Source organism: Delphinapterus leucas, chromosome 10, assembly GCF_059928025.1.
Source record: "Delphinapterus leucas isolate spDelLeu-1000000601 "Yukka" chromosome 10, BTC_Dleu_Yukka2, whole genome shotgun sequence".
NCBI lineage: Eukaryota > Metazoa > Chordata > Mammalia > Artiodactyla > Monodontidae > Delphinapterus > Delphinapterus leucas.
The window spans coordinates 29,647,531-29,675,281 of NC_143138.1; the positions used below are offsets into that span (position 1 = coordinate 29,647,531).

General features: G+C 41.3%; 1 protein-coding gene across 3 annotated transcripts in view; it reads left to right on the forward strand.

Moving 5' to 3' along the window:
• The first annotated feature begins 3,124 nt into the window (after positions 1 to 3,124).
• PLA2G7 (phospholipase A2 group VII) overlaps positions 3,125 to 27,751 on the forward strand; it is a 34,585-nt gene continuing 9,958 nt past the window's right edge. For 2 of the 3 annotated variants that reach the window (XM_022582061.2, XM_089918645.1), the window contains exons 1-10: positions 3,125 to 3,242; positions 13,118 to 13,260; positions 17,831 to 17,952; positions 18,395 to 18,539; positions 20,097 to 20,190; positions 22,603 to 22,671; positions 23,222 to 23,345; positions 24,184 to 24,297; positions 25,441 to 25,532; positions 26,719 to 26,889. In XM_022582061.2, coding sequence (XP_022437769.2) covers positions 13,152 to 13,260; positions 17,831 to 17,952; positions 18,395 to 18,539; positions 20,097 to 20,190; positions 22,603 to 22,671; positions 23,222 to 23,345; positions 24,184 to 24,297; positions 25,441 to 25,532; positions 26,719 to 26,889 — 1,040 coding nt within the window. In that variant the 5' untranslated portion in view covers positions 3,125 to 3,242; positions 13,118 to 13,151. The remainder of the gene's footprint in view (positions 3,243 to 13,117; positions 13,261 to 17,830; positions 17,953 to 18,394; positions 18,540 to 20,096; positions 20,191 to 22,602; positions 22,672 to 23,221; positions 23,346 to 24,183; positions 24,298 to 25,440; positions 25,533 to 26,718; positions 26,890 to 27,751) is intronic. The other variant, XM_022582063.2, reaches the window with a different exon arrangement.

Consider the following 27,751-nt stretch of genomic DNA (forward strand, 5'->3'; position numbering starts at 1 on the left):
CAACTCACCCCAACGCCAGCCCAATTCCCCAAAGGTGATCACCCTTAATGATTTTCCTTTTTAGATATCTGGTGATCTCCATGTTTGCAGAATAGTATGCTATATTATTATTTCTTGGTGTATCATCCTAAACACTGTCTATCTAATTTCTACTAGGAGAGTGAGCATTTAGCTCACATCCATCCTGGTCCTATCTTTTCTCTTCTCTAACCCTCCTAATAGAGTTACATCTCTCTACTCAGGCCCTCCACTACATCTCTGCTCTGCAAAGTCACTGTGCATCCAGACCTTTACTTTTTGTTCTACTAACTATGGACATTATCTCTTTTGACTCTTGACATTTTCCAAAATGAGACCCTTAGTAACTCAACCTTTTCTCCATCCTAGTAGGCCTCACTTCTACCTCCTTCTACCTACTTACCTATAGGTACTTCTACATTTTAAAAATCAATCATATTTACATTCTCCTGTATAATCATAGTTCATTCTTCTTTGGCTTGTTTAAAAGGTGTTTCTAAGAGTTGAAAACCAGTAAGCATGTTTGCACTGTTAGACTAGTGAATGTTGTTTTCGATCGTCTAGTGGAATACTCTGATCATACTTTCTTCTCTGGGCCGTTCAGAGAAATATATTTTTAGATTTCAGGTTTAATGGTGTCTCCACCCAATAGCTCAAAATCAATCCATTTTAAATTATATCACACTTACATCATGCCTTTCCTGGATATTTTCCCTCTTGGAGTTTCTAGTTTTAACTTTAATTGTCTTTAAATTTAAGTAATTTAATCTTTTAATTTTTTCTTTTGCATTCTGTTACCTTCTAAGGGCCTCGAGGGTTTCCAAGTTCCCAATCATACTTTTAGTTTTATTGAATCCCATTGTTTCCTCCAGCTTCATTACTTTAATCAGGATGGGTTAGTTTCCAGACCGTCACTCTGGGGCTTCCCTCCTCGGCTCATCTGGCTTGGAGCCTCTTTTCCTTGGATCCTGTGCAGTGAGAATGCCTTTCACTTCCACCCCTTCCAAGGAGAATTAATAACTCACTTCTCAGAAACCCCACAGTCCTTGTATTTACCTACAAGGGCTCACTTGCTATGGTGTGATTTCCTTAGCCTCCAGGGGTAGTCATCCTTGAAATGGTACCTAACATACAGTTTGCCCTCAATAAACACTATTTGAAAAGACTATGGAGCACATTATTACTATTTATTCCAAAATCTTGATTGAGGACAGAGTCATCAGGTTTTTTCATGTTAAGGAGTAAAGAAGCACTTCTATATTGATGGGAAATGGGAGTAAGAATTAAGAGATAAGAAACAGCTCAACAAAGAATCAATTTATAAACACAAGTACCTTATTTTTTTCACTACATCAAAACAAAAACAAAACCCATATCAGATCCACCTTATAATCTGTATGCCTACGTTGACTTGCCATCCTTTGGAATGTGAGGCCCATTCTTTATTCATTCCACTGGACTAGGGTTGCCAGAAAAATTACAGGAAGCCCAGTTAAATTTGATTTTCAAATAAACAACACATAATTTTGAGTATAAATAGGTTCCAAATATTGTATGGAAACTTCTTATACTAAAACCTTTTTGTCATTTGTCTGAAATTCAAATTTAACTGGATGTCCTGTATTTCATTTGCTAAATCTGGTAACCCTACACTGGGGACCTTCTCAGGACATTAACCTGCTAAATGCCAACCAGTCTGACCTCCTCAGAGAGAGTAATCTGATTACAATGGGAGGAAGCACAGAGTTGGCATGGAAAGAAAGAAAGAAAATATTTCATACTTGCCTTCAAGACCTGCTTTCAAAGCCCACCACCTTTTTAGGTGTGATGATGAATTTTCTAATTGTGTCTTCTGAATCTTCATCCTGTCTTAAGGTTAAAGGGAGGAGGTCCTTAGAGACCTCTTACGTAGTGTATCATGTACACTTTTAGATTAATATTCTGGGGCAATTTGTTTCATAGGCGGTTATCCCAGGAAGTACAGAAAATTGTCATTAGGCTGAGATAGTTTAAATGTTCACCTATTGTCAGGTTTAAATAAGTCACTGCTTCTTTAAAGATAATACTATTAGACAGCACTGTGTACGCTCTGTCCTAAGCATTTCACATACATTTGCATTTCGTTCTCACAAGGTGCCTCTGACTAATGTACTTCGATTATCTCCGTTTTACCCTTGAGGAAGCTGAGAAGCAGAAAGGATAAAGAACTTGCCCAAAGTGACATCACTAACAAGTGTGAGAAAGGAGCTGTAATCCATGCCTTCTTAATCTGGAGTCCTCCAAATAAAAATAAAATAAATTTCATCTACAGTCCTGTCAACCTCGCCAAAAAGCCAAAAATCACTAGTTAAAAACATAAAACATTAACTCCACCCATGAATGTCAAACTACTTTCTCTGAGTCTCTAACTGAAGCTTTAAATGAATATTTTAAAATTAGAAAGTTGGATTGAGGAGAAAGCATTGGAAAATGAAGGAAGGAATTTCAGTGAAACCTCAAAGAACTGGGTTAAGCTGAGCTATCAGATGGCCCCTTTTCACACCATTTCCCCCCAAGTCATAAAAGCTCTTCCTGATTGCCCTTCACTGTATTTCCACGGAGAAATGAAACTAACTCAGTGGCAGGCCTTCCAAGCCGGAGCTGAATGACATAATTTCTAGTTCCAGTGTACTATAAAACGGAAAGCGGACTGCGCAAGGTATTGCGGATTGCAGATGGAAACAGAGTAACCGGGAATTTAGTGAAACGAGCAAGGTCGGCGCGATGGGGGGGGTGAATGGAACTGGGAAAGATCTGATCGGAATCGAGTCTGAGAACAGGAACCGGGGGCGCAGCACCCGCTCTCTGTACGCCTGGGTCGGTCCCGGGGGGGAAGGGGGTTAAGTTAACCCGCGGGTCCAGATTGCAGACCGCCGGCCCTGGGAGGGTGCTGTGTGCGCCGAGCTCGCCCGCGTCCCAGCGCCTCTGCTGGTGGGAGGACGGTGGCCTCAGCTCCACCCCTTCCCTCCTCCTGCGGCGCCGGGGGAGGTCAGAGTCGGGGCGACCAGACGGCGCGGGGCAGAAGGAGCGCGAAGCCAGCGCGCAGCCCCTCGCCCGCCGCCCCGCGGCCACGGTGACCCGGTGACAGCGGGCGAAAGAGCCCGCGGTACTGGCAGCGAGCAAGCAGCAGAAGGGGTCGGCGCGCCCGGTCCCGGTTCCCGCGAGCAGCTCATCGCGGTGCCCGGGTGAGGAGGTACCCCGGGGCGGGTGGGACCCGGGGGTTGCCGCCGGCTGGGGGGCTGGGAGGTTGGGGGCTGAAAGGATGGGGATGGGAGGATGGGGGAGGATGGGGGTTGGAAGGCTGGGACCCCGCCCGCACCCACCTCCAAGCCGGAGCTGGGCTCGCCTTCCCTGCCGCCCTCCGAACAGCTCTGGGATCTTTGCGGGGAGGGTGATGGAATTCGAGCCCAGTTCTCCCAAACCTTTTCCCCGGGGAGCAACCCCAAAGAATTGGGTACTGAGAGGGAATCCTGACAGGGGAACCTGGAGCACAGGGAGTTTTCTTATCTGTTGGTCTACACACACACACACACACACACACACACACACACACACACACACACACACGAGTGTTGCTTCTTCCGGAGCCCAGTTCTGAGAAGCTGCTGTATGATCTGAATGACAAAGCCGTCCCTCTCTGTTCCGATCACTTACTCCCCATGTCCCAGAGCTCCAGGCTGCAGCCCAGATAAGATCTCGGCTGCGCTACCCTGAGTCTGCGGGAGGCTTGTTTTTAAAAAGCCAAACAGAACCAGAAAGCAGAGAACATTCTCTTCCCCGTCATCACCTGGAGCCTCTCATAGACCTTTCTAGCTCTAAAAACGAAAAGGTCAGGCTTTCATTCAGACCTCTGGCTTCCGGGGTGGCTGCGGAAATGGGAGGAAGGAGGAGGGAGAGGTGTGTGGGCTCATAAGGGGTCTGGGAGCCCTTGAGGGACTTAGGTGTTCGGGTTCGAGAGGGATTTGTGTTAACAAATCAGTCTTGAACAAATTACCTTTGACCCCAATAAGAATGCTGAGCCAGGAGTTTGGTCTATGAGTAGGAGCCGGGAAATGCACCCCTTCAAAGTGTTGACAGTTACAAAGGCCTGGAACCTAATCTTGGGCTAACACTGAACTCAGGGATCCGAGCATTAAGTATTGGCCTGGTCCATAGGAAGGGGAAGGGGATGGCCTTCTTTTTTTTTAAAATTTAATTTAATTAATTTATTTTTTATACAGCAGGTTCTTCTTAGTTATCTATGTTATACATATTAATGTATACATGTCAATTCCAATCTCCCAATTCATCCCACCCCCACCCCCACTTTCCCCCCTGGGTGTCCATACATTTGTTTTCTACATCTCTGTCTCTATTGCTGCCTTGCAAACCAGTTCATCTGTACCATTTTTCTAGATTCCACATATATGCGTTAATATATGATATTTGTTTTTCTCTTTCTGACTTACTTCACTCTGTATGACAGTCTCTAGGTCCATCCATGTCTCTACAAATGACCCAATTTCGGTCCTTTTTATGGCTGAGTAATATACCATTGTATATACATGTACCACATCTCCTTTGTCCATTCGTCGGTCGATGGGCATTTAGGTTGCTTCCATGTCCTGGCTATTGTAAATAGTGCTGCAATGAACACTGGGGTTCATGTGTCTTTTTGAATTATGGTTTTCTCTGTGTATATGCCCAGTAGTGGGATTGCTGGGTCATATGGTAATTCATTTTGAGTTTTTTAAGGAACCTCCATGCTGTTCTCCATAGTGGCTGTATCAATTTACATTCCCACCAACAGTGCGAGAGGGTTCCCTTTTCTCTACACCCTCTCCAGCAACTGTTCTTTGTAGATTTTCTGATGATGCCCATTCTAACTGGTGTGAGGTGATACCTCATTGTAGTTTTGATTTGCATTTCTCTAATAATTAGTGATGTTGAGCAGCTTTTCATGTGCCTCTTGGCCATCTGTATGTCTTCTTTGGAGAAATGTCTATTTAGGTCTTCTGCCAATTTTTTGATTGAGTTGTTTGTTTTTTTAATATTGAGCTGCATGAGCTGTTTATATATTTTGGAGATTAAGCCTTTGTCCGTTGATTCGTTTGCAGATATTTTCTCCCATCCTGAGGGTTGTCTTTTTGTCTTGTTTATAGTTTCCTTTCCTGTGCAAAAGCTTTTAAGTTTCATTAGGTCCCGTTTGTTTATTTTTGTTTTTATTTCCATTACTGTAGGAGGTGGGTCAAAAGAGATCTTGCTGTCATTTATGTCAAAGAGTGTTCTATCTATGTTTTCCTCTAAGAGATTTATAGTGTCCGGTCTTAGATTTAGGTCTTTAATCCATTCTGAGTTTATTTTTCTATGTGGTGTTAGGGAGTGTTCTAATTTCATTCTTTTGCGCGTAGCTATCCAGTTTTCCCAGCATCACTTATTGAAGAGACTGTATTTTCTCCATCGTATATGCTTGCTTCCTTTGTCATAGATTAGTTGACCCTAGATGTGTGGGTTTATCTCTGGCTTTCCATCTTGTTCCATTGATCTATATTTCTGTTTTTGTGCCACACCATATTGCCTTGATTACTGTGACTTTGTAGTATAGTCTGAAGTCAGGGAGTCTGATTCCTCCAGTTCTGCGTTTTCCCCTCAAGACTGCTTTGGCTATTTGGGGTCTTTTGTGTCTCCATACAAATTTTAAGATTTTTTGTTCTACTTCTGTAAAAAATGCCATTGGTAATTTGATAGGGATTGCATTGAATCTGTAGATTGCTTTGGGTAGTATAGTCATTTTGACAAGACTGATTCTTCCAATCCAAGAACATGGTATATCTCTCCATCTGTTTGTGTCATCTTTGATTTCTTTCATCAGTGCCTTATAGTTTTCTGAGTACAGGTCTTTTACCTCCTTAGGTAGGTCTATTCCTAGGTATTTTATTCTTTTTGTTGCAATGGTGAATGGGATTGTTTCCTTAATTTCTCTTTCTGATCTTTCATTGTTAGTGTATAGGAATGCAAGAGATTTCTGTGCATTAATTTTGTATCCTGCTACTTTACCAAATTCATTGATTAGCTCTAGTAGTGTTCTGGTGTCATCTTTAGGATTCTGTATGTTTAGTATCATGTCGTCTGCAAACAGTGGCAGTTTTACTTGTTCTTTTCCAATTTGTATTCCTTTTATTTCTTTGTCTTCTCTGATTGCTGTGGCTAGGACTTCCAAAACTATGTGGAATAATAGTGGTTAGAGTGGACATCCTTGTCTTGTTCCTGATCTTAGAGGAAATGCTTTCAGTTTTTCACCATTGAGAATGATGTTTGCTGTGGGTTTGTCCTATATGGTCTTTATTATGTTGAGGTAGGTTCCCTCTGTGCACACTTTCTGGAGAGTTTTTATCATAAACAGGTGTTGAATTTTGTCAAAAGCTTTTTCTGCATCTATTGAGATGATCATATGTCTTTCATTCTTCAGTTTGTTAATATGGTGTATCACATTGATTGATTTGCCTATATTGAAGAATCCTTGCATCCCGGGGTTAATCCTACTTGATCATGGTGTATGATCCTTTTAATGTGTTGTTGGATTCCATTTGCTAGTATTTTGTTGAGGATTTTTGCATCTATATTCATCACTGATATTGGTCTGTAATTTTCTTTTTTTGTGGTATCTTTGTCTGGTTTTGGTATCAGGGTGATGGTGGCCTTGTACAACAAGTTTGAGAGCGCTCCTGCCTCTGCAATTTTTTGGAAGAGTTTGAGAACATGGCTGTTAGCTCTTCTCTAAATGTTTGATAGAATTCACCTGTGAAGCCCTCTGGTCTTGGGCTTTTGTTTGTTGGAAGGTTTTTAATCACAGTTTCAATTTCATTACTTGTGATTGGTCTGTTCATATATTCTATTTCTTCCTGGTTCAGTTTTGGAAGGTTATAGCTTTCTAAGAATTTGTCCATTTCTTCCAGGTTGTCCATTTTATTGGCATAGAGTTGCTTGTAGTAGTCTCTCAGGATGCTTTGTATTCCTGTGGTGTCTGTTGTAACTTCTTTTTCATTTCTAATTTTATTGATTTGAACCCTCTCCCTCTTTTTCCTGATGAGTCTGACTAAAGGTTTATCAATTTTGTTTATCTTCTCAAAGAACCTTTAGGTGTAAAGTTAGATTGTTTATCTGGGATTTTTCTTGTTTCTTGAGGTAGGCTTGTATTGCTATAAACTTCCCTCTTAGAACTGCTTTTGCTGCATCCCATAGGTTTTGGATTGTCGTGTTTTTATTGTCATTTGTCTTTAGGTATTTTTTGATTTCCTCTTTGATTTCTTCCATGATCTCTTGGTTATTCAGCAACGTATTTTTTACCCTCCATGTGTTTGTCTTTTTTACGTTTTTTTCCCTGTAATTCATTTCTAATCTCATAGCAGTGTGGTCAGAAAAGATGCTTGATATGATTTCAATTTTCTCAAATTTACCGAGGCTTGATTTGTGAACCAGGATGTGATCTATCCTGGAGAATGTTCCGTGCACACTTGAGAAGAAAGTGTAATCTGCTGTTTTCGGATGGAATGCCCTATAAATATCAACTATATCTGGTCTACTGTGTCATTTAAAGCTTGTGTTTCCTTATTAATTTTCTGTCTGGATAATCTGTCCAGTGCTGTAAGTGAAGCGTTAAAGTCCCCCACTATTGTTGTGTTACTGACAATTTCCTCTTTTATAGCTATTAGCATTTGCCTTATGTATTGACGTGCTTCTATGTTGGGTGCATATATATTTATAATTGTTACATCTTCTTCTTGAATTGATCCCCTGATCATTGATCATTATGTAGTGTCCTTCCTTGTCTCATAACATTCTTTGTTCTAAAGCCTATTTTATCTGATATGAGTATTGCTACTCCAGCTTTCTTTTGATTTCCATTTGCACGGAATATATTTTTCCATCCCCTCACTTTCAGTCTGCATGTGTCCCTAGGTCTGAAGTGGGTCTCTTGTAGACAGCATATATAAGGGTCTTGTTTTTGTATCCATTCAGCCAGTCTGTGTCTTTTGGTTGGAGCATTTAATCCATTCACATTTAAGGTAATTATCAATATGCATGTTCCTATTCCCATTTTCTTAATTGTTTTGGGTTTGTTTTTGTAGGTCCTCTTCTTCTCTTGTGTTTCCCACTTAGAGAAGTTCCTTTAGCATTTGTTATAGAGCTGGTTTGCTGGTGCTGAATTCTTGTAGCTTTTGCTTGTCTGTAAAGCTTTTGATTTCTCTGTCAAATCTGAATGAGATCCTTGCCCAGTAGAGTAATCTTGATTGTAGGTTCTTCCCTTTCATCACTTTAAATATATCGTGCCACCCCCTTCTGGCTTGTAGAGTTTCTGCTGAGAAATCAGCTGTTAACCTTATGGGAGTTCCCTTGTATGTTATTTGTCGTTTTTCTCCTGTTGCTTTTAATATTTTTTCTTTTTCTTTAATTTTTGTCAATTTAATTACCATGTGTCTTGGCATGTTTCTCCTTGGGTTTATCCTGGGACTCTCTGCACTTCCTGGACTTGGGTGGCTATTTTCTTTCCCATGTTAGGGAAGTTTTCGACTATAATCTCTTCAAATATTTTCTTGGGTCCTTCCTCTCTCACTTCTCTTTCTGGGACCCCTCTCATGCGAATGTTGGTGCATTTAATGTTGTCCCAGAGGTCTCTTAGGCTGGCTTCATTTCTTTTCATTCTTTTTTCTTTATTCTGTTCCATGGCAGTGAATTCCACTATTCTGTCTTCCAGGTCACTTACCCGTTCTTCTGCCTCAGTTATTCTGCTATTATTCCTCATTATGACCGTTCGACAATCGCTTTCCCTGCTAGGGATTTTAAAGACAAAAATCACATCTATTTTTGAAATCTTTTAATCCGAAACATAGTGACTGACACATAGTCACTCTTAAAATTGAGTAAATGGATTCGTGAGCAAATGCATGAATGAGGCAGCCAGTCATTGAATTATTTGGAGAATTATTACTCTGGGAATGAGGTCAGATATCACATATATAGGGTGATGAAAAAAACTCAGCAAACAGTACTCTTACTGTTCCATTGCAGACATTTCCAAACACTGCCTCCTGGTACTGGCTATACCAGAGCCCATAGGGAGCTAACATATAGATGCCTGGACCTGCCTTCTGAAGATTCTACATCAGAAAGTCTGCGATGGGTCTCAGGAGTCAGCGTGTTCAAAGGTTCCGCAAGAGCCTTGCAGCCTGCCTGAGGTCAGGCAGGGAACTGGCGCGGGCCATTTCACCTGGCCTTAACTCTGCCGGTTCCACTATAAGGACAAAAGGTGATGGCCCTGGCACTGGTCTGGTAGGAATCATGGGGAGGGCAGAGCACCCCAGTCCTGCTTGGAGGACTCGGGGAAGCCCTGCTAGCCATTGGCTGTCTCTAATTCTTCCTGAGGTTATTGACAGGGAAGATGTGATGAATACCCAAGTTGCTACGGGCAAGTGAGCCTTCTTGGGGTTAGTGCAGGGTTCCTAAAAATCACTGTTGATTCCTTATGTGTTTCACTTTGTCTTCTCTTTTTCACCTCTTCATCCCTTGTGATCTTCCAAATGGGCTGAACGACACTCCCCTTATTCAGCCTGGGCTGTAAGCACCAGGAGTGGTAAATACTTTCTGTGGATGATGTTATTTGATGAAAATCCAAGCTGTGACATTGTAACAGAGGGGTAGCAGTGGAGGCTTGTGAGGATCCAGCCTGGCTTCAGTGCAACTTCTTCTATTGCTTATTTGGGAAACTTAGCTATGTCTCGGGATTCATACACAGTACTCTGAAGTTTCCAAGGGTCCTGGCATGTTGCTCCAATATAAATTAGGGCAAGAACAACGAGGCAGAGTCTCATGTCTTTGGAGAACAATTTCTAATTCTTTGTTAAGTCATCTCTCAATCCAGCTCCGACCAGTTTAGCATCATTAAAATAACTGTTCTGTTCATTAACTTTAGAAGATTTTGGTTTTAGAGTGAACAGAATTTGACATTATATCAAGATGCCATGTGGTGGGTAAAAGCAGGCACTCAGGCAATCTGGGCTTAAGCCCTACCTCCAGCTCTTGCTAGCTGTGTGATTAGAACAAGTCAGTTAAACTTTTCTGGCCTCAGTTTCCTCATCAGTAGAATGGGGATAATTAAACTTCCCTGACAGATTGTTTTGGTGATGATTGAGTAAGGGGCCATGTGCCAGAAACTGCAAAATGTTTGGCACTTAGTAAGTGTTCAAATGTTAGCAATATTATCATCTATTTAGTGAGCAAACTTTTTTTAGCAACTCCTAGGTGCCATTTTTAAATAAAAAGACAAATTATAGTGCTATGTACTCATATGAAAAGATATTTACAATATATTTTCAAATTAAAAATGGAAGTTCAATATATTGTATGATGTTTTATAAACAAACTTTAAAACTATATATGTATGTATATTTATATGTATGGGTGTATATGTTTGTCTGTATTGTGTACGTGTACATGTATTTCGCATGGAAATGCATCTGGAAAAACATCTGTTGGCAAGGGATTATTAGTGCAGAGACAGCTCCATTTTTTAATTTACTTTATTGTCATGGTTGAATTTTGAAGTCATGTATTAACGTTATAATAAAATTGAAAATAATAGTGAAATAAGATAAAATGAAGTCAACCAATATTATAAATGATCTAAGGAGTTAAACTGTACATGCTTTTTCTGATTCCCTCCACCCCCCTAAAAATAGATATGGAATATGGAAATGCCAGACTCACTCTACAAATAACCAAGAAGCTTAGAGCTCCAGTGACAGTTTTCCCAGCTACGTATCTGGATTTTTAGGCTGTGTGATAAGAGCTGACCTTTCTATAGCCCTGTCTCCTCTGAAATCTTTCTCTCCGAATTCCTGTTGCCCTGAGAATTTGTACCATATCATCTAAGAATTTGGAAATGTCCCTGTCATTTGCTTTCTTCCTGTATTATAGATGTGAGTCTTGTTTCTGAATCCTTATTGTAAGCTCTTTTAGAGCAGGGATTATGTCAAATTCTCCGGTATTTACCACAGTTGTTGACATAGCAGAGGGTGTGTAGCATTTGCTTGTAAGTACCCATTGACTGAATGACTGCAGATCTGATGTTACTCAGAATCGGCCCTGTTGCACTGTCATAATGGAAAACAACTTAACCTGGAGATTTCAATGGGTTAACACAACAAAGGTTTATTTCTTGTTCATAAAAGGCCATATGAACTGGCATAGGCTCTTTTCTGCTCAGTGATGAGGGATCCAGACTTCCTTCGTCTGGAGACACACATGTGGCTTCTAAGTTTGCTGAATGAAGGAAAGGAAGGAATGGAGAGACGTACTGACTCATAAATGTCCTAGGCCACTTCCATTCAAATTCCCATTTATCGGAAATCAGTCCCGTCTAGCTACCAGGGAGGCCAGGAAATTCAGGGGAGCACATAGCTACTCAGGAACACTAATTTCTGTGCCACGGATCTACCTCTTCCTGCAGAATAACCATGCCAGCTAGTTAGTACCCCATTCGTATCAGTGGGACAAACACCCACATGGATCATTAAACATGGCTCAGTTTATGTGAGTAACCGATGTGTTAGAAACTACCAGGATTCAGAATTTATCCATGCAGCAGACATTTACTGGTGCCTACTATGTGCCGGGCACTGTTGTAGGTCCTGGGAATACAGCAGGGAAAAAAAACAACAACAAAAAAAACCCAGTCCCAATTCCCTATGCTCACAGAACTGACTTTCTGGGAGAGGAAGGTAAACAATTAACAAGTAATCCAGAGAATCTCTATTGGTGATAATACTATGCAGAAAAATAAAGCAGTTGGGGAAACAGGGCACGTATTGGTGTATGTGTTGGGGGGTAGATTGTAATTTTAAACTGGTCAGGGAAAACCTCACTGAGAAGGTAACATGGAAGCAAAACCCTAGGAGTGAGGGAGCCGGTTATTTGGGTGTCAGGGCAAAGAGCCTTCCTGGAAGAGGAACACAGGTACAGATCCCAAGGTGGGACAAGGCGGGGCCTGAAATGTTTGCTGGATGGCAAGGAAGACGTGTAGCTGCAGTGAGTATGTGGGTGAGTGTGCGAGAGAGGCTGGGATGTCTGATCAGGGGTCTGTTGAGTACAGGCTGTAGAGCCTTGTATGTTACTTTAAGATCTATGGCTTCTGCTCTGTGTCATGTGAAGCCATTTGGGGGCTTTGAGCACGAGGAATGGCATGATCACTCTGGCTGCTATATTGGGAATTGACCATAGGGTTCGGGGAGACCAGTGACAGGTTATTGCAAAATTCAAGAATGAGATGGTGATGGCTTGGACCATTTCCATCACCCCAAAAAGAGGGGAGAAATTTTCAAGGGGAAAAGTGATTCACCAATACAAGATAGTTTTTGCTGATAAGATGTTAGCAAAGAGCCTCCCTGTAATATAATCTATTATTATCACAAGTCCAGTTGTATTCATCGGTGCTACCGACATTTATCCCACACAAGCTGCATGCCAGGACCCCTGTTAGGCACTTGGGACAGCAAGTAAGATCTGCCCCCTACCTTTGGGAGGCTCTCAGTCGTAGCAGGGTATAGAGATCCCCCCAAATATAACATCATCAGCACCAAAAACACACCCAGCTGCTGCAACACGATTATTTTACAAACATGATGGAAACGTTAGCCAAAACATATTGAGGGTTTACTATGTGCTAGACATGCCCTTGGATATTATTATGATATGATATGTGATAAAATTATTATAGTTTGATGCTCTTCTTTCTAACCAAACTAGACTGCTACAAAGTTAGGGAACTAGTGGCCAAAAACCTAATATTATAACCTAAAAGTGTTATTTCTGGGCTCTGCAATCCAGCATGACCAAGAACTCCGACACCCTAGTGCCTCCCAAAAACCCATTCTAGAAAATGCATGCGCTGTTTTTTTTCCAAATGTCTTCTCCCTTTATAACACATGGAATCATGTTACTAGTCCTTTAATCTCACTGATAGGTTAGCCTATTCAAGTCCTCGTTGTTGCATGTCTTTTCTTTCCTTTTAATCATCGCCTTGAAGAAGGTTAAGCTGAAACGGCTGCTCAGCTTCCAAGATGTTGCCACCCAAACTGCACGCGCTTTTCTGCCTCTGCACCTGCCTCACGCTGGTTCATCCCTTTTACTGGCAAGACCTAAATCCTGTTGCCTATATTGAATCATCAGGTAAGAGGTATATTTGTTCAAGGGCTTGAGCTACTGACCTGTTGCCAGACTCGAAGTGGTCCCAGGGAAGTTGCACGTGTGGACTTCCAAGAAGATTCTGATGAAGATGAGATCCTCAGTTCTCCCGGGGGAGGGGGGAGGGCCTCACTCTTTCCTCTTCTTAATGAAACTAGAGAAGTGCCTTCTTCTTCAACATCAGGACTGCAGGACAGCCTAGGATGAGGCCTTTTCAGACAAGCTGGAACCTCAGCGCGCAGTCACCGTAGAGAAGGTCCACACCACCCCTTCTATACCTCATTGGCCTGACCCATGCCCTCTCCGTGCAGTAACACACTTGCCCTGAAGTGCCTTCAGAGGCAACCCCAAACCTGCCCCTACGAAGGTGAAGGAGAGGCAGGAGTCTTGATCAACAGGTGAAGTCCTGGTTGATGGTGGAGTGTGTGAGAAGATGGCAATTTAGAGTTTGGGATCCAGAGGGGGACAATCTTTTCTATCTAATGACAGGCAGGAGCAGGGACCAGTAGGCACTCGGAGCTCCAGATGAGAATGGATGTGCATCCCTTGCTCTTTCTTACTTTGCAGGGTGGAGGGAAGGAGAAGAGGGGGAGGCTTAGTCAAGCCCAGGAGTGGTGGCCAGAATGGGACAGCCATCTCTAGACAGGGACATCTCCTGTCACCTAGAATAAACTTGATTGAAAAGCGATTCCTTCTGGAGCTTTGTGAATTCCTGCTAATCCCAGAGGGTTGGGATGCATGAACTTCTCTATCTAGTCTCCTCAGGTGAGCAGCATCAGTGGCCTCTGCAAGGTAACATACTGTCTGTACCCACAGACGCATGCACCTGGGGAGATATGGTAGCCCTGGATCTAGTTGTGTGGTCTTGATGGGTGACTCCTTACTGTGACATTTACCAAAGATCTTTCATAACCAGTGTCTTACAAATCTGGCCCTGCTTCATAGTTGGGGAAATGATTGCAACAGCAGAAAAGGGACCAGATCTTCTATCTATGTTTGCATAGGAAATGGCGTCATATCTCGCAGGTCCATTCATGCAACAATACTTATCAGAGAACTGAGGTGTACGTAATACACTGGTGACTAAGACAGAGGGTTTGTAGTCAAGCTCAAGGAGGTTAAATTAATTCTCCCATTACCTTATCTGTACATTGAAAACAGATAACATCTTACATGACGAGCAAACTCTTACCTAGGAGACATTTACATCATGTGCTTTTTATTGGCACAGAGTGGGAATTTCAAAACATGTTCTCTATTCCATGTCTGAAAATCACTGGAAAGCTGTTACTGGACAGTCAGAAACTTGAGGACACGCTTGATTCATCTTTGTCATCCCAGCCTGGAGCCCAAGGCCCCATTCATTTGAAATACTCAAAAATGAATGCATAAATATTTTTTAAATTATGCATAAATAAATTTAAAATTATTAGAAATAGTTTATTCAATAAAAGATGAAAATAATAGATGATTATTTGTATCATTCTTAATAAATGAATACATAGAAAATATGATCATGCAGCCAAAAAGTTTGTAAACATGGCTAGAGATATCCCATTTGCTAATGGAGGACATAAAGCCATATAAGAGAATGTCATTTTCCTAGCACGTGTACATTCCATCTCCAACCCCAGGAATGAACATCAGGACTATTTGATAAATGAACATCACCAAAAATGTATAATAAGATTAACAGCATACCATTGGTTCTAATGCTCCTATTAAAATAGAGTTGAAGAAAAATAGGAAGTGACACTTGTAAGTTCTGAACCACAAAACCATATCATCTACAGAGTGGCCATTCAACCTGGCAAGTCTCTTCCCTGCCTCCTCCTTCGTGATGAGTGCTAATAGTTGGTTAGAGAATGGGAAATCTAGGACCGTAACCAGATTAGCTGTGGGCTGGTGAACCTTTTCTTTCTTTCTTTCTTTCTTTCTTTCTTTCTTTCTTTCTTTCTTTCTTTTCTTCTTCTTTCTTTCTTTCCTTTCTTTCTTTCTTTCTTTCTTTCTTTCTTTCTTTCTTTCTCTTTCTTTCTTTCTTTCTTTCCTTCTTTCTTTCCTTCTTTCTTTTTTCTCTTTCTTTCTTTCTTTCCTTCTTTCTTTTTTCTTTCTTTCTTTCTTTCTTTCTTTCCTTCTTTCCTTCTTTCCTTCTTTCTTCTTTCTTTTCTTTCTTTTTTTCTTTCTTTCTTTCCTTCTTTCTTTCTTTCTTTTTTCTTTCTTTTCTTTCTTTCTTTCTTGTTTATTTTATTGAAGTATAGCTGATTTACAGTGTTGTGTTAATTTCTGCTGTACAGCAAAGTGACTCAGTTATACATATATATATATTCTTTTTTATATTCTTTTCCATTATGGTTTATCACAGGATATTGAATATAGCTCCCTGTGCTGTACAGTAGGACCTTGTTGTTCGGTGAACCTTTTCTGCAGCCTCCCTGGCACTCACCAGCCACAGGGCCCTGGAGGCCTACACTCAAACCTGGGTCAGCTCGAAGTTTCCTGAGACCTTTTCAGGGGTCAGATGTCCTGGAATACACCTCTCACAGTCCAACAGAAGGAAAGGAGCAGGCAAGCTAAATCTAGAAAACTGAATCCAGATACACTGATATATGGACTCACCATCCTGAAATTACATGAGGACTTGACTGGGGGTTAGAAAGGGGAACAGGTGAAACTGCAGGTGTGTTACAGGGTTTTGGCACCAGAGAGAGAAAATGTTTCAAGAGTGGGTGGGTAAAAGAATAGAGGCCATGGGCCTTCCCTGGTGGCGCAGTGGTTAAGAGTCCACTTGCCAATGCAGGGGACACGGGTTCGAGCCCTGGTCCGGGAAGATCCCACATGCTGCGGAGCAACTAAGCCTGTGTGCCACAACTACTGAACCCACATGCCACAACTGCTGAAGCCTGTGCACCTAAAGCCCGTGCTCTGCAATAAGAGAAGCCACTGCAATGAGAAGCCCGCGCACCGTAACAAAGAGTAGCCCCTGCTCGCCGCAACTAGAGAAAGCCCGCGTGCAGCAACAAAGACACAATGCAGCCAAAAAATTAATTAATTATTAAAAAAAAAAATATATATATATATATGCCGTCAAGCGTTTAGCAGAAACAAAAGAGACCCAGTGACAGTGAAAAGCTTAGTTTAACTCATTTTCACAGATATTTTTTGAGCACCGCTTATGTGCTAGACATTGTGTTAAAGATGTGAGGATACAAAGATATGGATGCAGCTCTTACGAAATAGCCTTGGGAGACAGAGTGTGCAGACACATAATTTTAATCTAATATGATAGGAAGAAAGATAAAAATATATACAGGGAATTGATTTGATACTGAGGATGAAACGATTAAGTCCGGTGGTGGTCAGGGCAGGCTTCAGAGAAGATCAAGATATTAAAGGTCGAATAGGAGTTTGCCATGGGGATTTCAAGCACAGGGAACAGCATTTACTAAGGTGTAGACGCACGGAACAGCCCAGTGCGTCACTCAGCAGTGCTGGAGCACAGGGAGGGAGATAACAAGGGAAAAAGCAGCAGAAGAGGAGGAGCCAGTGGACCTCCAGATCATGGAGGGTCTTTCTTACAGTGCCTGGGAACTTGGGATTTAACTTGTGTACCTGTGAACCTCTACGAGCTTCAACCCCCAAACACTGGAAAGATAAGCCACCCCACACTGGAAGCCATGTGTAGATTTAAATATAACCTACAAACTGCCTTCCAGAAAGATTCCAGTACATTCCCCCTTCAAGAAAAAATACCTGGTGATAATAGGAAAGCATTGAAGGATTTGAAGAATTGCCTGGTGAGATTCATGCTTTAAATCACTCCAGGAGTTGTGTGAAAGATGCAGTTGAAGGAGTCAGGATCCAAGGTGAACAGGACACTTGGGAGAGATGGCGACTGTCTGGTCAAGAACCGTTAAGGTGTAACTGAGACAGTTGAGCTAATGGGGTAAGGATACATTGGAGAGAGAATCCTAAGCTAAAAACAAATGTTAGAGATTGGAACTTGGTTGGATGTAGGGGATAGAGGAGAAAGGGTTAGGAGAGTAGCATGACTCCCAGGTTTCTGGCTTGGGATCCCCAAGCTAGGGAATTCTGGAGTTGCATGCTGTGTGTTTGGAAGATGAAGAGGGGGAGTTGGGAGATGGTCATTTAGTTTCATTCTGGACCATAGGCTTTGCTGTTCCAATAGGAGGGCTTCCAGTGGGAAGTCATGAGCCCAAATCTGAAAGGTGGATAGAGTTCATGTTTAGGAAAAGCAGATTTGGGAAGTGGTCTCTAATATGCTCTGGATAGGAGTAGAAGGTAAGGGCAAAGCTGGAAGGATTGGGAGCTGATCCTCAACATCTTAGGAAAAGGGCTATGTCGACCGCCATCTTTTTCCCCACACAGTACTTTGCATACAGCAGGCGCTCAATAATTATTTGTGTATTTTACTAATTAGTAAAGAAATGGAGGCAGGAAACTATGGGTAGTCACTTGATTCTCCTGGAGTTTCTTTGTGTAATAAAGTCTGGGGTGTAACGGCTGACAAGTGAAATAATATTGACCTGTTTTCCAGCGTGGGTCAAAAAACTACAAGCTCTGATGGCTGCTGCAATGTTTGGCCAAACTAAAATCCCCAGAGGAAATGGATCTTATTCCGTCGGTTGTACAGACTTGATGTTTGATTACACGAATAAGGTAGTGATTTGATTAATACCACTTATCCTTATATTCTAATATTGACTGTGGCTATGGCCCATGAGAAGGTTTTGAAACCTGACCTTGCCCTCACCTGAGAAAGACTTATTTTGCTATTAGTATGGTCTCCTGGGAAGCCTTTGGCAGTTTAATTCATTCCCCAATTCATTGCTCTCATCGGATTAACTATAAACTCTTTTTTTCTCCTTCTTTGATGGCGAAACCAGGCTGCTCATACTTTCTTTTCACTCAAAAAGCATACTGTTGTTCTATTTCTCTTCCTTTTGACTGCATTCAATCACTACGGCAACTTAAAAAGCTCTCTGGACCTCTTGCGCAATAGAAGTATTTGGCTCCCCGCTAATTAAGTATGCAAAATAGCTGTTAGAACATGTTTAAGAAGCAACTTGACTAAAAGTACATTAACTTCTTTCCTCTACAGGGCACCTTCTTGCGTTTGTATTATCCATCCCAAGATCATGATCACTGTGACACCCTTTGGATCCCAAACAAAGAATATTTTTTTGGTCTTAGTAGATTTCTTGGAACACACTGGCTTATGGGCAAAATTTTGAGCTTATTTTTTGGTAAGATTTGTGTTGCTTCTGCTTTTAGGCTCTAGAATATAAGAAAAGCTTGAAAATAGCAGGAGTTTCAGGCAGTGAAAGACCAAAGTAGATTGTCTCCAGTCCAGACATCTCCTAAGATGACAAAGTATTTCTTAAAAGGCCAGGTAACTATCAGAGAATCAAGGGTTCTCGTTTTGTCTATTCTGAATACGATGGGGTGCGTGGGGGGACTGAAGGTATCAGACTTTCAGGCTGGCTCTGACATCTCTCTATGGCTGGCCTGATTTTTGCTTCTTACATATTCTTGGAGGCAATCATGTGGTGAGACCAGCAGCTGGGCTGATGTGATTACTACCTTCTACGCTCTGCACTGAAGTGCTTTCTGCAGTTGGGCAAAGAGAGGAAGAAAACAGAAGCCTCCATAACCCTCCAGATCCTAAACAAAGGAGTGAAAGCTAGTTTCTTACATGTCATAAATGAGGAAACTACTCTCATTCCCATCACCGACCCCCAAGCGGCCAGCCTCTCTCACTAAGACAATCCGATGCGCATTCATCACTTAATATGTCTGTATTTCACTAATATTGAGTTGTCCTTCCTTATCTGTTTGACCAGACACTACTGTTGGGCTGATGCTAACCATGTCTTCAAATTTCCCCCTCAAAAATACCTACAACTTTTGGCATTCATTTTAAACATCTCGTTGGAGTTTTCTTAAGAATCAATTTATAAGAGAAATGATGAAAATATTATCACTACGCATCTTTACGATGCTGAATAACTTATAAGTCACTTCCATAGCAGTCATCACATGCAGTCTTCATGACCACAACTCCATCGTATTGATGAGAAAGTGAAACACAAATAATTGATGATAATGATGACAGTAACAAGTGAGGAGTGAGGGAAGAAGAGACAACATCTTCCATTTTTTTGAGCCCTTTACTATGTGACTGGATAGATGTGCTTTACATTTTCCTACTTAAATATGACTCTGACAAAACCCCCATGACATAGATACCATTTCCCTCATTTTATAGGAGTCTGAGGCTCAGAGAGTTCTCTTGACTTGCCCAAGGTCAGTAGCTAGTAAGTGGCAGAGCTTCCTCCAAAGCTACATCTAAGCGTGCAGTCGAAGGTCTCTCCACCTTCCTCTTGATTTTGATCAAGTTAGCATGAGATGATTCTCCGATCTGAAGATTCTGGATCTCAGTGTAATATTCCTGAGGTTTACTGGTAGTTTAGTTTCAGAACATTCCCTCTGAAGTTTTGCCCAAACCTGGGATTAATCATAAGGAACGGCCTTCCCGAATACACCTCTAAGTAGGAAAATGTCTCACCTCAAGTTCAGAGCTGGCAGTGAGAACCGACAGTTAATGATCCTACGGTCCTAGGAAAAACACATAGTTCAGGCCCTTGGTTGGTGGTATCTAGTAGGAGACTTTTTTAATGAATTTACTATTAATGCATAAAAACATGAATTGCATGGGTCAGAATTTTATACTAAGGAGATATGCTAAATAGCAACACTCAAGTCAGAAAAAACGCTAATTACAGTCTCCCACTGCTGTCTAGGTTCAATGACAACTCCTGCAGCCTGGAATTCCCCTCTGAGGACTGGGGAGAAATATCCACTAATTATTTTTTCTCATGGTCTTGGAGCATTCAGGTAAAGTCTCAGAGGTTGAACGACTTTAGCTTCTAGGGACAAATGACTGAATGCAGTTTTCCCCCAGAAGAGGGACAGCAGATTATGGAGTGTCAGGCTGTCCCCTGTCCTGGAGGACTTGGCGTTCCTCAGGAATTAGCTGGGATCTGTTGATCGGTCCTATAGCCCTGTTTTTTCCTACCTCCAGCCCATGGAGACCAGCTTCACAACAGAGGAGACAGGCTGTCGCATTTTGGGTTGTTGTCTTTCTATATTATAGTATTTACACTCTCAAAATCATTCATCGTATTAGTTCAGGTCCTCCGAGAAACAGCCACCATGACTAGATTAGTGGTGAAAGACATGTATTACAAAATGCCCATGGAGGATAGAAGGGAAAGAGCAGAAGCAGAAAAGATGGGGACAGCTTTCATGATGCAGGCTGGACACCTGGGAAGGAGATGGGAGACAGAAGGACTGGATACGGAGCATCTCGAGACTGCAGCACAGTTCTAAGAAAGATTGGGCCAGGCTGATGGAGGGAGTGCTTGACCAAGAACTGCTCCTCAGGGCTTCCCTGGTGGCGCAGTGGAAGGCTAAAAAAAAAAAAAGAACTGCTCTTCAGAGGAGCTCTGCACCTCACAGGAAAGGACCTGCGTTAAACCCACACCATGTCCAGTCGCTGGGACCGACCCACAGGAAGCCTAGCTTTCACTCGGATCCACAGGGGTAGGAGCCGGGAGAGGTCTTTAGTCAACTGTGATCTCTGTGCCATGACGAGTGGCACATTTTCATGGCCACCGCACGCCCTCCACTTTCTTCCTACATCTTCTCAACTGCCTCCCCGTCTCCCCCCTCAGAGGATTATAAGACTTTCAGAAGAGTGGCTTTTAGCTGGTAAGAAATTGTGTAGCATCTGCAATAAGAAATTATCGTAGTCCAGCTAGTTATTTGATTCCTTCTAGACCAGTGGCTGTCATCTCAGAATCTGAGGGCCAGCTCCAGCCTGCTGCCTGCTTCTGTAAATAAGGTTTTATTGCAACTCAGCCACACTCATTCATTTTCCCCATTGTCTCTGCCACTTTTGTGCTATAACAGCAGAGCTGAGTAGTTGTGACAAATAGTGTATGGCCCACAGAGCTGGAAGCAATTACTCTCTGGCTTTTTACCGAAAAGGTTTTGCTGATCCCTGTACTAGATGATTTTCCCTTCCTGAGTTGGTCCTGCATTGTCAGGAGTAGAAGACATGGTGCCTACCTCCTTTTTGTTCCTTATGGCCATTTCCTATTGAATACATGATAGGAGAGAAGATTGTGCAGAGCAAAGATGTGGAAGGGATTCTGAATGCAGTTGCTAATTAGCACATGATTCTTTAAGCATCTCACCCTGTCCAGTCATTTACATAACAGCTAACGTGTGTTCGGTATTTCCCCTGGTGCAGACACGGTTATAAGCACTGAAACTGTGTAACTTACTTAATCCTTACAGTAACCCGACCAGGTACCATAATCTTATAACATCACCCTTCTACAGATAAAGCACTAAGGCAGAGAAAAGATAAGTGACTTATCCAAGGTAGAGAGCTAATAAGGGAGGGAACCAGGATACAATCACCTGCAGTGGTCAGAGTGTAGGTCCTGTCCTCTTAAGCATTACATTGTACCGCCTTCCTGCACTATGTATTATCTTATCAAAACCTTATCAGTATTCTAAAGCAAAGGCTTTATTATCTGTCCCCATTCTACAGATGAGGACAGAAATGCAGTAATGTAATTACCTAAAGTCATATAGCTGGTAAGTGGCAGACGCAAGATTAAAACCCAGAACTCTCAGTTTGGGATTGACACGTACCCACTGCTCTATTTAAAACGGATAACCAACAAGGATCTACTGTATAGCACAGGGAACTCTGCTCAATATTATATAACAGCCTAAATAGGAAAAGTATTTGAAAAAGGATAGATACATGAATATGTATAACTGAACCACCTTGCTGTACACCTGAAACTCTCACAACATTGTTAATCAACTATACTCCAATATAAAATAAAAAGTTAAAAAAAAAACAGAATTCTCAAAGGCAATATTTATAATCACTGCACCAGTGTTTCTCAGCCTTGGTACCACTGATGCTTTGGACTGGATAATTTCTTGTGGAATGTAGTCTTGTGCATCATAGGGTGCTTTTAGCAGCATCCCTCTATCCACTAGATGCCAGTAACACCCTCCCCCTACTCATGATAATGAAAACCCCTCCAGACATTGTCAAATATCCCCTGAGCGGTAAAATCAGCCCCCTTTGAGCACCACAGCTCTCTGCTTTACCCCAGGGCACTGCTACAGGGCATAATTACCTCCATATTCCTACGTTTATTTGTGGACCCCTTGTAATCATGACTGGTAGTTGAATGCTTCCCTCTTTTTGTTTTGAAGGACAATTTATTCTGCTATTGGTATTGACCTGGCATCTCACGGGTTTATAGTTGCTGCCATAGAACACAGGTACGTCACCTGGTATGTGGCTGAGCTCTACCTTTCATACAGGTTTATGAAAAGTGCTGATAGAATTGTCAACTATGGTTACATGATGAACAAAAAAGGAGACTGAGTTAGATTGTCAAGTATATAAAAAGATAGCTAACATTTCTAGAATGTTTATTAAGTGCCGTGTTCACAGACCATCTCATTTAATCTTCATAACAATGCTTTAAGACGGTTATCATAACCACTGTTTCAAGGAGGCAGAGAATGAAGCTGAGGAAGGGTAAGTAATTTGCCCCAAACCACACAGCTAGCAAGTGACAGCACTGGGATTTGATTCCAGGAGAGAGTTTTCAACACCGCAGCCTCCCAGAATTGTGAAGATGGAATGGGTTGTTTATAGGCAACCATGTCTTTTTTCTTAGAACTCCCTTGGGGGCTTCTTTGATTTTAAAAAAAGGTAGAGTGCAAGAAAGGGAGTCAAAAAGAGTCACGGCTGGGGATGAGGAACACAGGTGAGATGAAGGAGAGAAAGAGCAAGCGTAAGTAATTGATTCTGTTTGTATTGTAGAGATGGCTCTGCATCTGCGACTTACTATTTCAAGGACCAGTCTGCTGCAGAAATAGGAAACCAGACTTGGCTTTATCTTAGAACCCTAAAACGAGGGGAGGAGTTTCCTCTACGAAACGAGCAGGTATGTTGCAAGAAGAAGAGAGGTGGCATGGTGACCAAAAAGCATAGGCAAAACGATGACATTTGTTTGTTTAATTTTACATATGGCAGACCGTGCTCCTAGATCTCCTTACTTCCCATCCCCAAAAGATCTGTCAGAGGATTCTCTGAGTAATCAAATTCCCTTAATGAAATATCTGGATCATAGTAAAAACAAAGACCAACATAAAAATCCTAGGAGATGACAGTGAATATTCAGAATCCCTTTGCATTAGAAGTAAAGACTACTTTTCACAGAGGTGGTATAGAACAGCATTAAGAGTCCAGGCCTTAGAATGCAACTTTCTATGTTTGAATCCTGGCACCATCACTTCGCAGTGATCTTGGACAAGTTACTTATTATTTTTGCTTTGCTTCCATGTTTTATCTGTTACGAAATAATGAATATTAACAGTATCTTTCACATGGGGCTTTGAGGAAGATCAAGTGACATAAAGCACATTGCTTTCCACCTCAGTGCCAGGCTTTATAGTGGGTGCTTTTTATATATGTTATTGCATTTAATCCCACCCACATTTCACTGAGGCATTATTATACAATAACTGGAAGTTCAGAGAGGTTAAGTAAATCATCTTAGGTCACACAGTGGGTAAGCAACAGAGTCAGGATTTGGACCAAGCAATAACTACCTGTAAAGCTGGTGCCTGGGTCATCATGCTAGGTTGTGTTCTAATCGCTAATCTCAAAGTCATTTCCGGTTTATAAGCAACCACGTATTTTTTCCACCTGCCCCCTCTGCACAAGCTTTAAGCGTTACAGCTTTTCACTTTGCCATTTCCTTCTTCTAATCATCATACTAGGTACTGCAACGAGCAAAGGAGTGTTCTCAAGCTCTCGATTTGATTCTGGACATTGATCGCGGGAGACCAGAGAAGAATGTATTAGATTTAGAGTTTGATGTGGAACAGATGAAGGTGAGTTTAAAAAAAAAAAGCCATTTTCCCCTGGCCTAGACTTCTTTATTGCTCACATTTTTGTCTGTCTTACTGCTGTAATACAAGAAACAATATGATAAAGGGCTGCAAAAAAAAGTACCTGTGCAATATTCCAGCAGTGAGGAACACATCAGGCTGAACTACATACGAAGTTGCCACCAGCCAGCCTTGATCTACAAAAGTGGCAAATTTCATATGCTTCAACTTAATACAACCAGTGGAAGTATTGTAATTTCTTGGGCAGTTCCTGCATGTTTTTGAGCTTGATCTTGAAACGCTGGTGAAAAGTTTTAGACAGAATATTGGGGTGGGGTGGAAGGATATCAGAGTGGACCGCTTGAATGAAGACTCAAACGTGTGTGTAGCGGGGTGGAGTGTAGGAAAGGACAGGGCACTAAGATGATGGTATGTCCTCCAGACACAGTGAAGCGTTTGTGTCTCTCGGCTAGCCACTCTCCTGTCTCCATACCTTTGGACGTGTTGTCCCCTTGGTCTGACACCCCGTCTTCCTGACTCAGTCCTGCTTAATCGTCAACTCAAGTCGGGTATTACCTCGGCCATGAAGCTTTCTTGGGCCTCACTGCCCACCCTGGACTGGGCTAGCTGTCTATCATATGTGCTCCATGGTACGACCCTACTGCATCTGCATCGTGTATCTGTAGCTCCTTCCCTAATAGACTGGGAGCTCATGGAAAATGAACTATAATCCCTGGCACAGAGCAGGTGCTCAATCAATACTCAGGGAATGAAAAAACTAATAAACATGGAGGGGGAATGGGGAGAACTCAGCAATGATGTTGATGTTTGAAGTGTGGGTGAAGAGGAAGGCCATGAAGTTTACCTCTGAACTCTTAGAAATGTTCAACAACTATGTGCGTGTCTTTGTGTATATATAGGTAAGCATGTATGTATATGTACATATATGTGTATATGTTTAAATATGTGTATGTGGGTGTGGGGGTGCTCATGAATGTATGTATGTGTATATATATTTCTTTTCTAAGAAACCAAGGTACTTAACCATGCCTGTGAAAAAATAAGTTTATAATTCACAAAATCACTGCCTATCCTCCGAACAACCTGCAAGATACTGATGAATTTACATCATGCTTTTTCACATAGGACTCTATCGATAGGGATAAAATAGCGGTTATTGGACATTCTTTTGGTGGAGCCACAGTTATTCAGAGTCTTAGTGAAGACCAGAGATTCAGGTAAGAGAATGAGTCTTAGTTTTTGGAAGCGGGGGGAGTGATAACACATGTGAGATAGAATTTATCAAATTCTTAGTGAGGAAGAGATCCTTTGGAATTCACAAGTTTGTTCTTTTGCCTCCATAAAGTCCTCCATATGAATTTTCCTAAAACAGAAACCATCTACTTCTCTTGCTACTGAAAACTCTTCGCATCTCTCAATATTTTTCCTCATTATTCTTCATCTGCTCAAGGGCTTATTATTTTCATTTGGAAGTTTAGCTTTATGTATACGTATTATCTGTGACATAATCATTGTAATAAAAATATTGTCATCTTATACTATTTTCTAGACTTCCCCAATAGGTAGGGCATTTTTTAATTATTCTTTTTCATCCTTAAGATGAAGTGTGGGCTAAAATTACATAGTTATGTGGGTGGAAGTCAGGCCCCCAGTCTTCTAACTTGAAGAAATATTTTCTTTCTTGAACCATTTTATCCCAGATTGATGAGATCATGTAGAACCAACCATGTAGAAAGAGGGTAGGATCATTTGTGAAACTTCATCTCACATTTCTTAAAATCTGTTTCAACGTAAGGGGATTCTCTTCTTTCCTCCATTTAGCACATAAAATAGAGTGTCCAAAAGGCTAAGAAACATAGGATAACTTACTTTTAAAAAGAAAATGAATTACATTTCATTTTCAAATGATATACTCCATAGGCTTTTCTTCAACACCCAGACACTCATCCAGGTGAAGCATCTCTAAGTATAAAGGAATGGGTCTAACTGTTACTCTGAAAGAAGTATAATGAGCACACAACAGCGTCCAGAAGGACTAGAAACACAGGGGCAATAGTGCATGTACTGTATTTTTTCAGATACCCCCCAATTTTGAAGAATTATAGTACTTATAATATTTTAAAACTTATCTTGAAAGATAACAAAAAATGAGTAAAAAATTTTTAAATATTGTGTCTTTCTAAAGGTTGCAATTCTTAAATGCCTCCTAAAGAAAATGATTGTATAATTACAAGTTTGCTACCTTATAAAGCTAATCATATCCCTTTCCCATAGTGAAGTATAATACCTCTTCAGCTCAGTGAGATAACCCATAATGATCTGGTGTGCTGTGTGTCTCTGAATCCTTGCAGTATTAGAAATTCCTGTATCTGGGCCAGTGTGTAACCAGACTTCTTTGATCAGGTGCGGTGTCGCCCTGGATGCATGGATGTTTCCAGTGGGTGATGAAGTATATTCCAGAATTCCTCAGCCCCTCTTTTTTATCAACTCGGAACGATTCCAATACCCTTCTAATATTATAAAAATGAAAAAATGCTACTTACCTGATAGAGAAAGAAAAATGATTACAATCAGGTAAGTATCAGTAAGTGACTTACTACATCATCTGAAACAGAAACTTGAAACTTGGATAAACAAGTAACAGATATCATTTGGTTGCTACTCTAGAATTATTCAATTTGTTGTTTAGACTTGGAATAAGGGAGAATATTAGATAATCTCAGTTTCCAAGTGCCTTTAGACTTACTCTTTTTAAAATGCAAATTTTTGAGTAGTGTTAATATACTATTAGTGTTAAATACTATTAACTATGTTAATATACTGTACAGCACGTGCTGGTGAATAAAATTTGCATGATACATGCTACCTTTATCTAAACGTAAGAGCAAGCCTATACATTTTTAGGGCTGGGATAGGGGGAAGTATTCCATCAGTAAGCTAGGCTAAGAACTCTTTAGAAAAAAAGTAAGATCATCTGTTGAGAACTGCAGTGTGTTTATCTGTTTGGTAAGTAGATGAATTTATAAATTCTCAAAAGCTATAATAGAGTCCCTTGAAGGGTCAGCAACATGCTTATATCGTGGATGTGAAAAAGAACTCCCAATAGCGTTTTGAACTCACGATGAGATGCTACAAAGCAAAGACTGAGCTCCTTCCTCTCCTATCTGAAACCTGATTTACTTAGAAGGGCACAGAAGAGGTGGCAAGAAGGAAACACACACAGTAAAGGCAGTAAACACTCCCAGGACAGAAAATGGAGGACTCTTCCAATTAAGGTGGTCAGAAAAGGCTGCTTAGAAGAAATTGGGGTAGAATTGGGTCTTGAAGGATCAAGAGACATTATTATTATTATTATTAAGATTTAATTTAATTTTTATTTTTTTTGGTTGTGCTGGGTCTTTGTTGCTGCGCGCGGGCTTTCTCTAGTTGTGGTGAG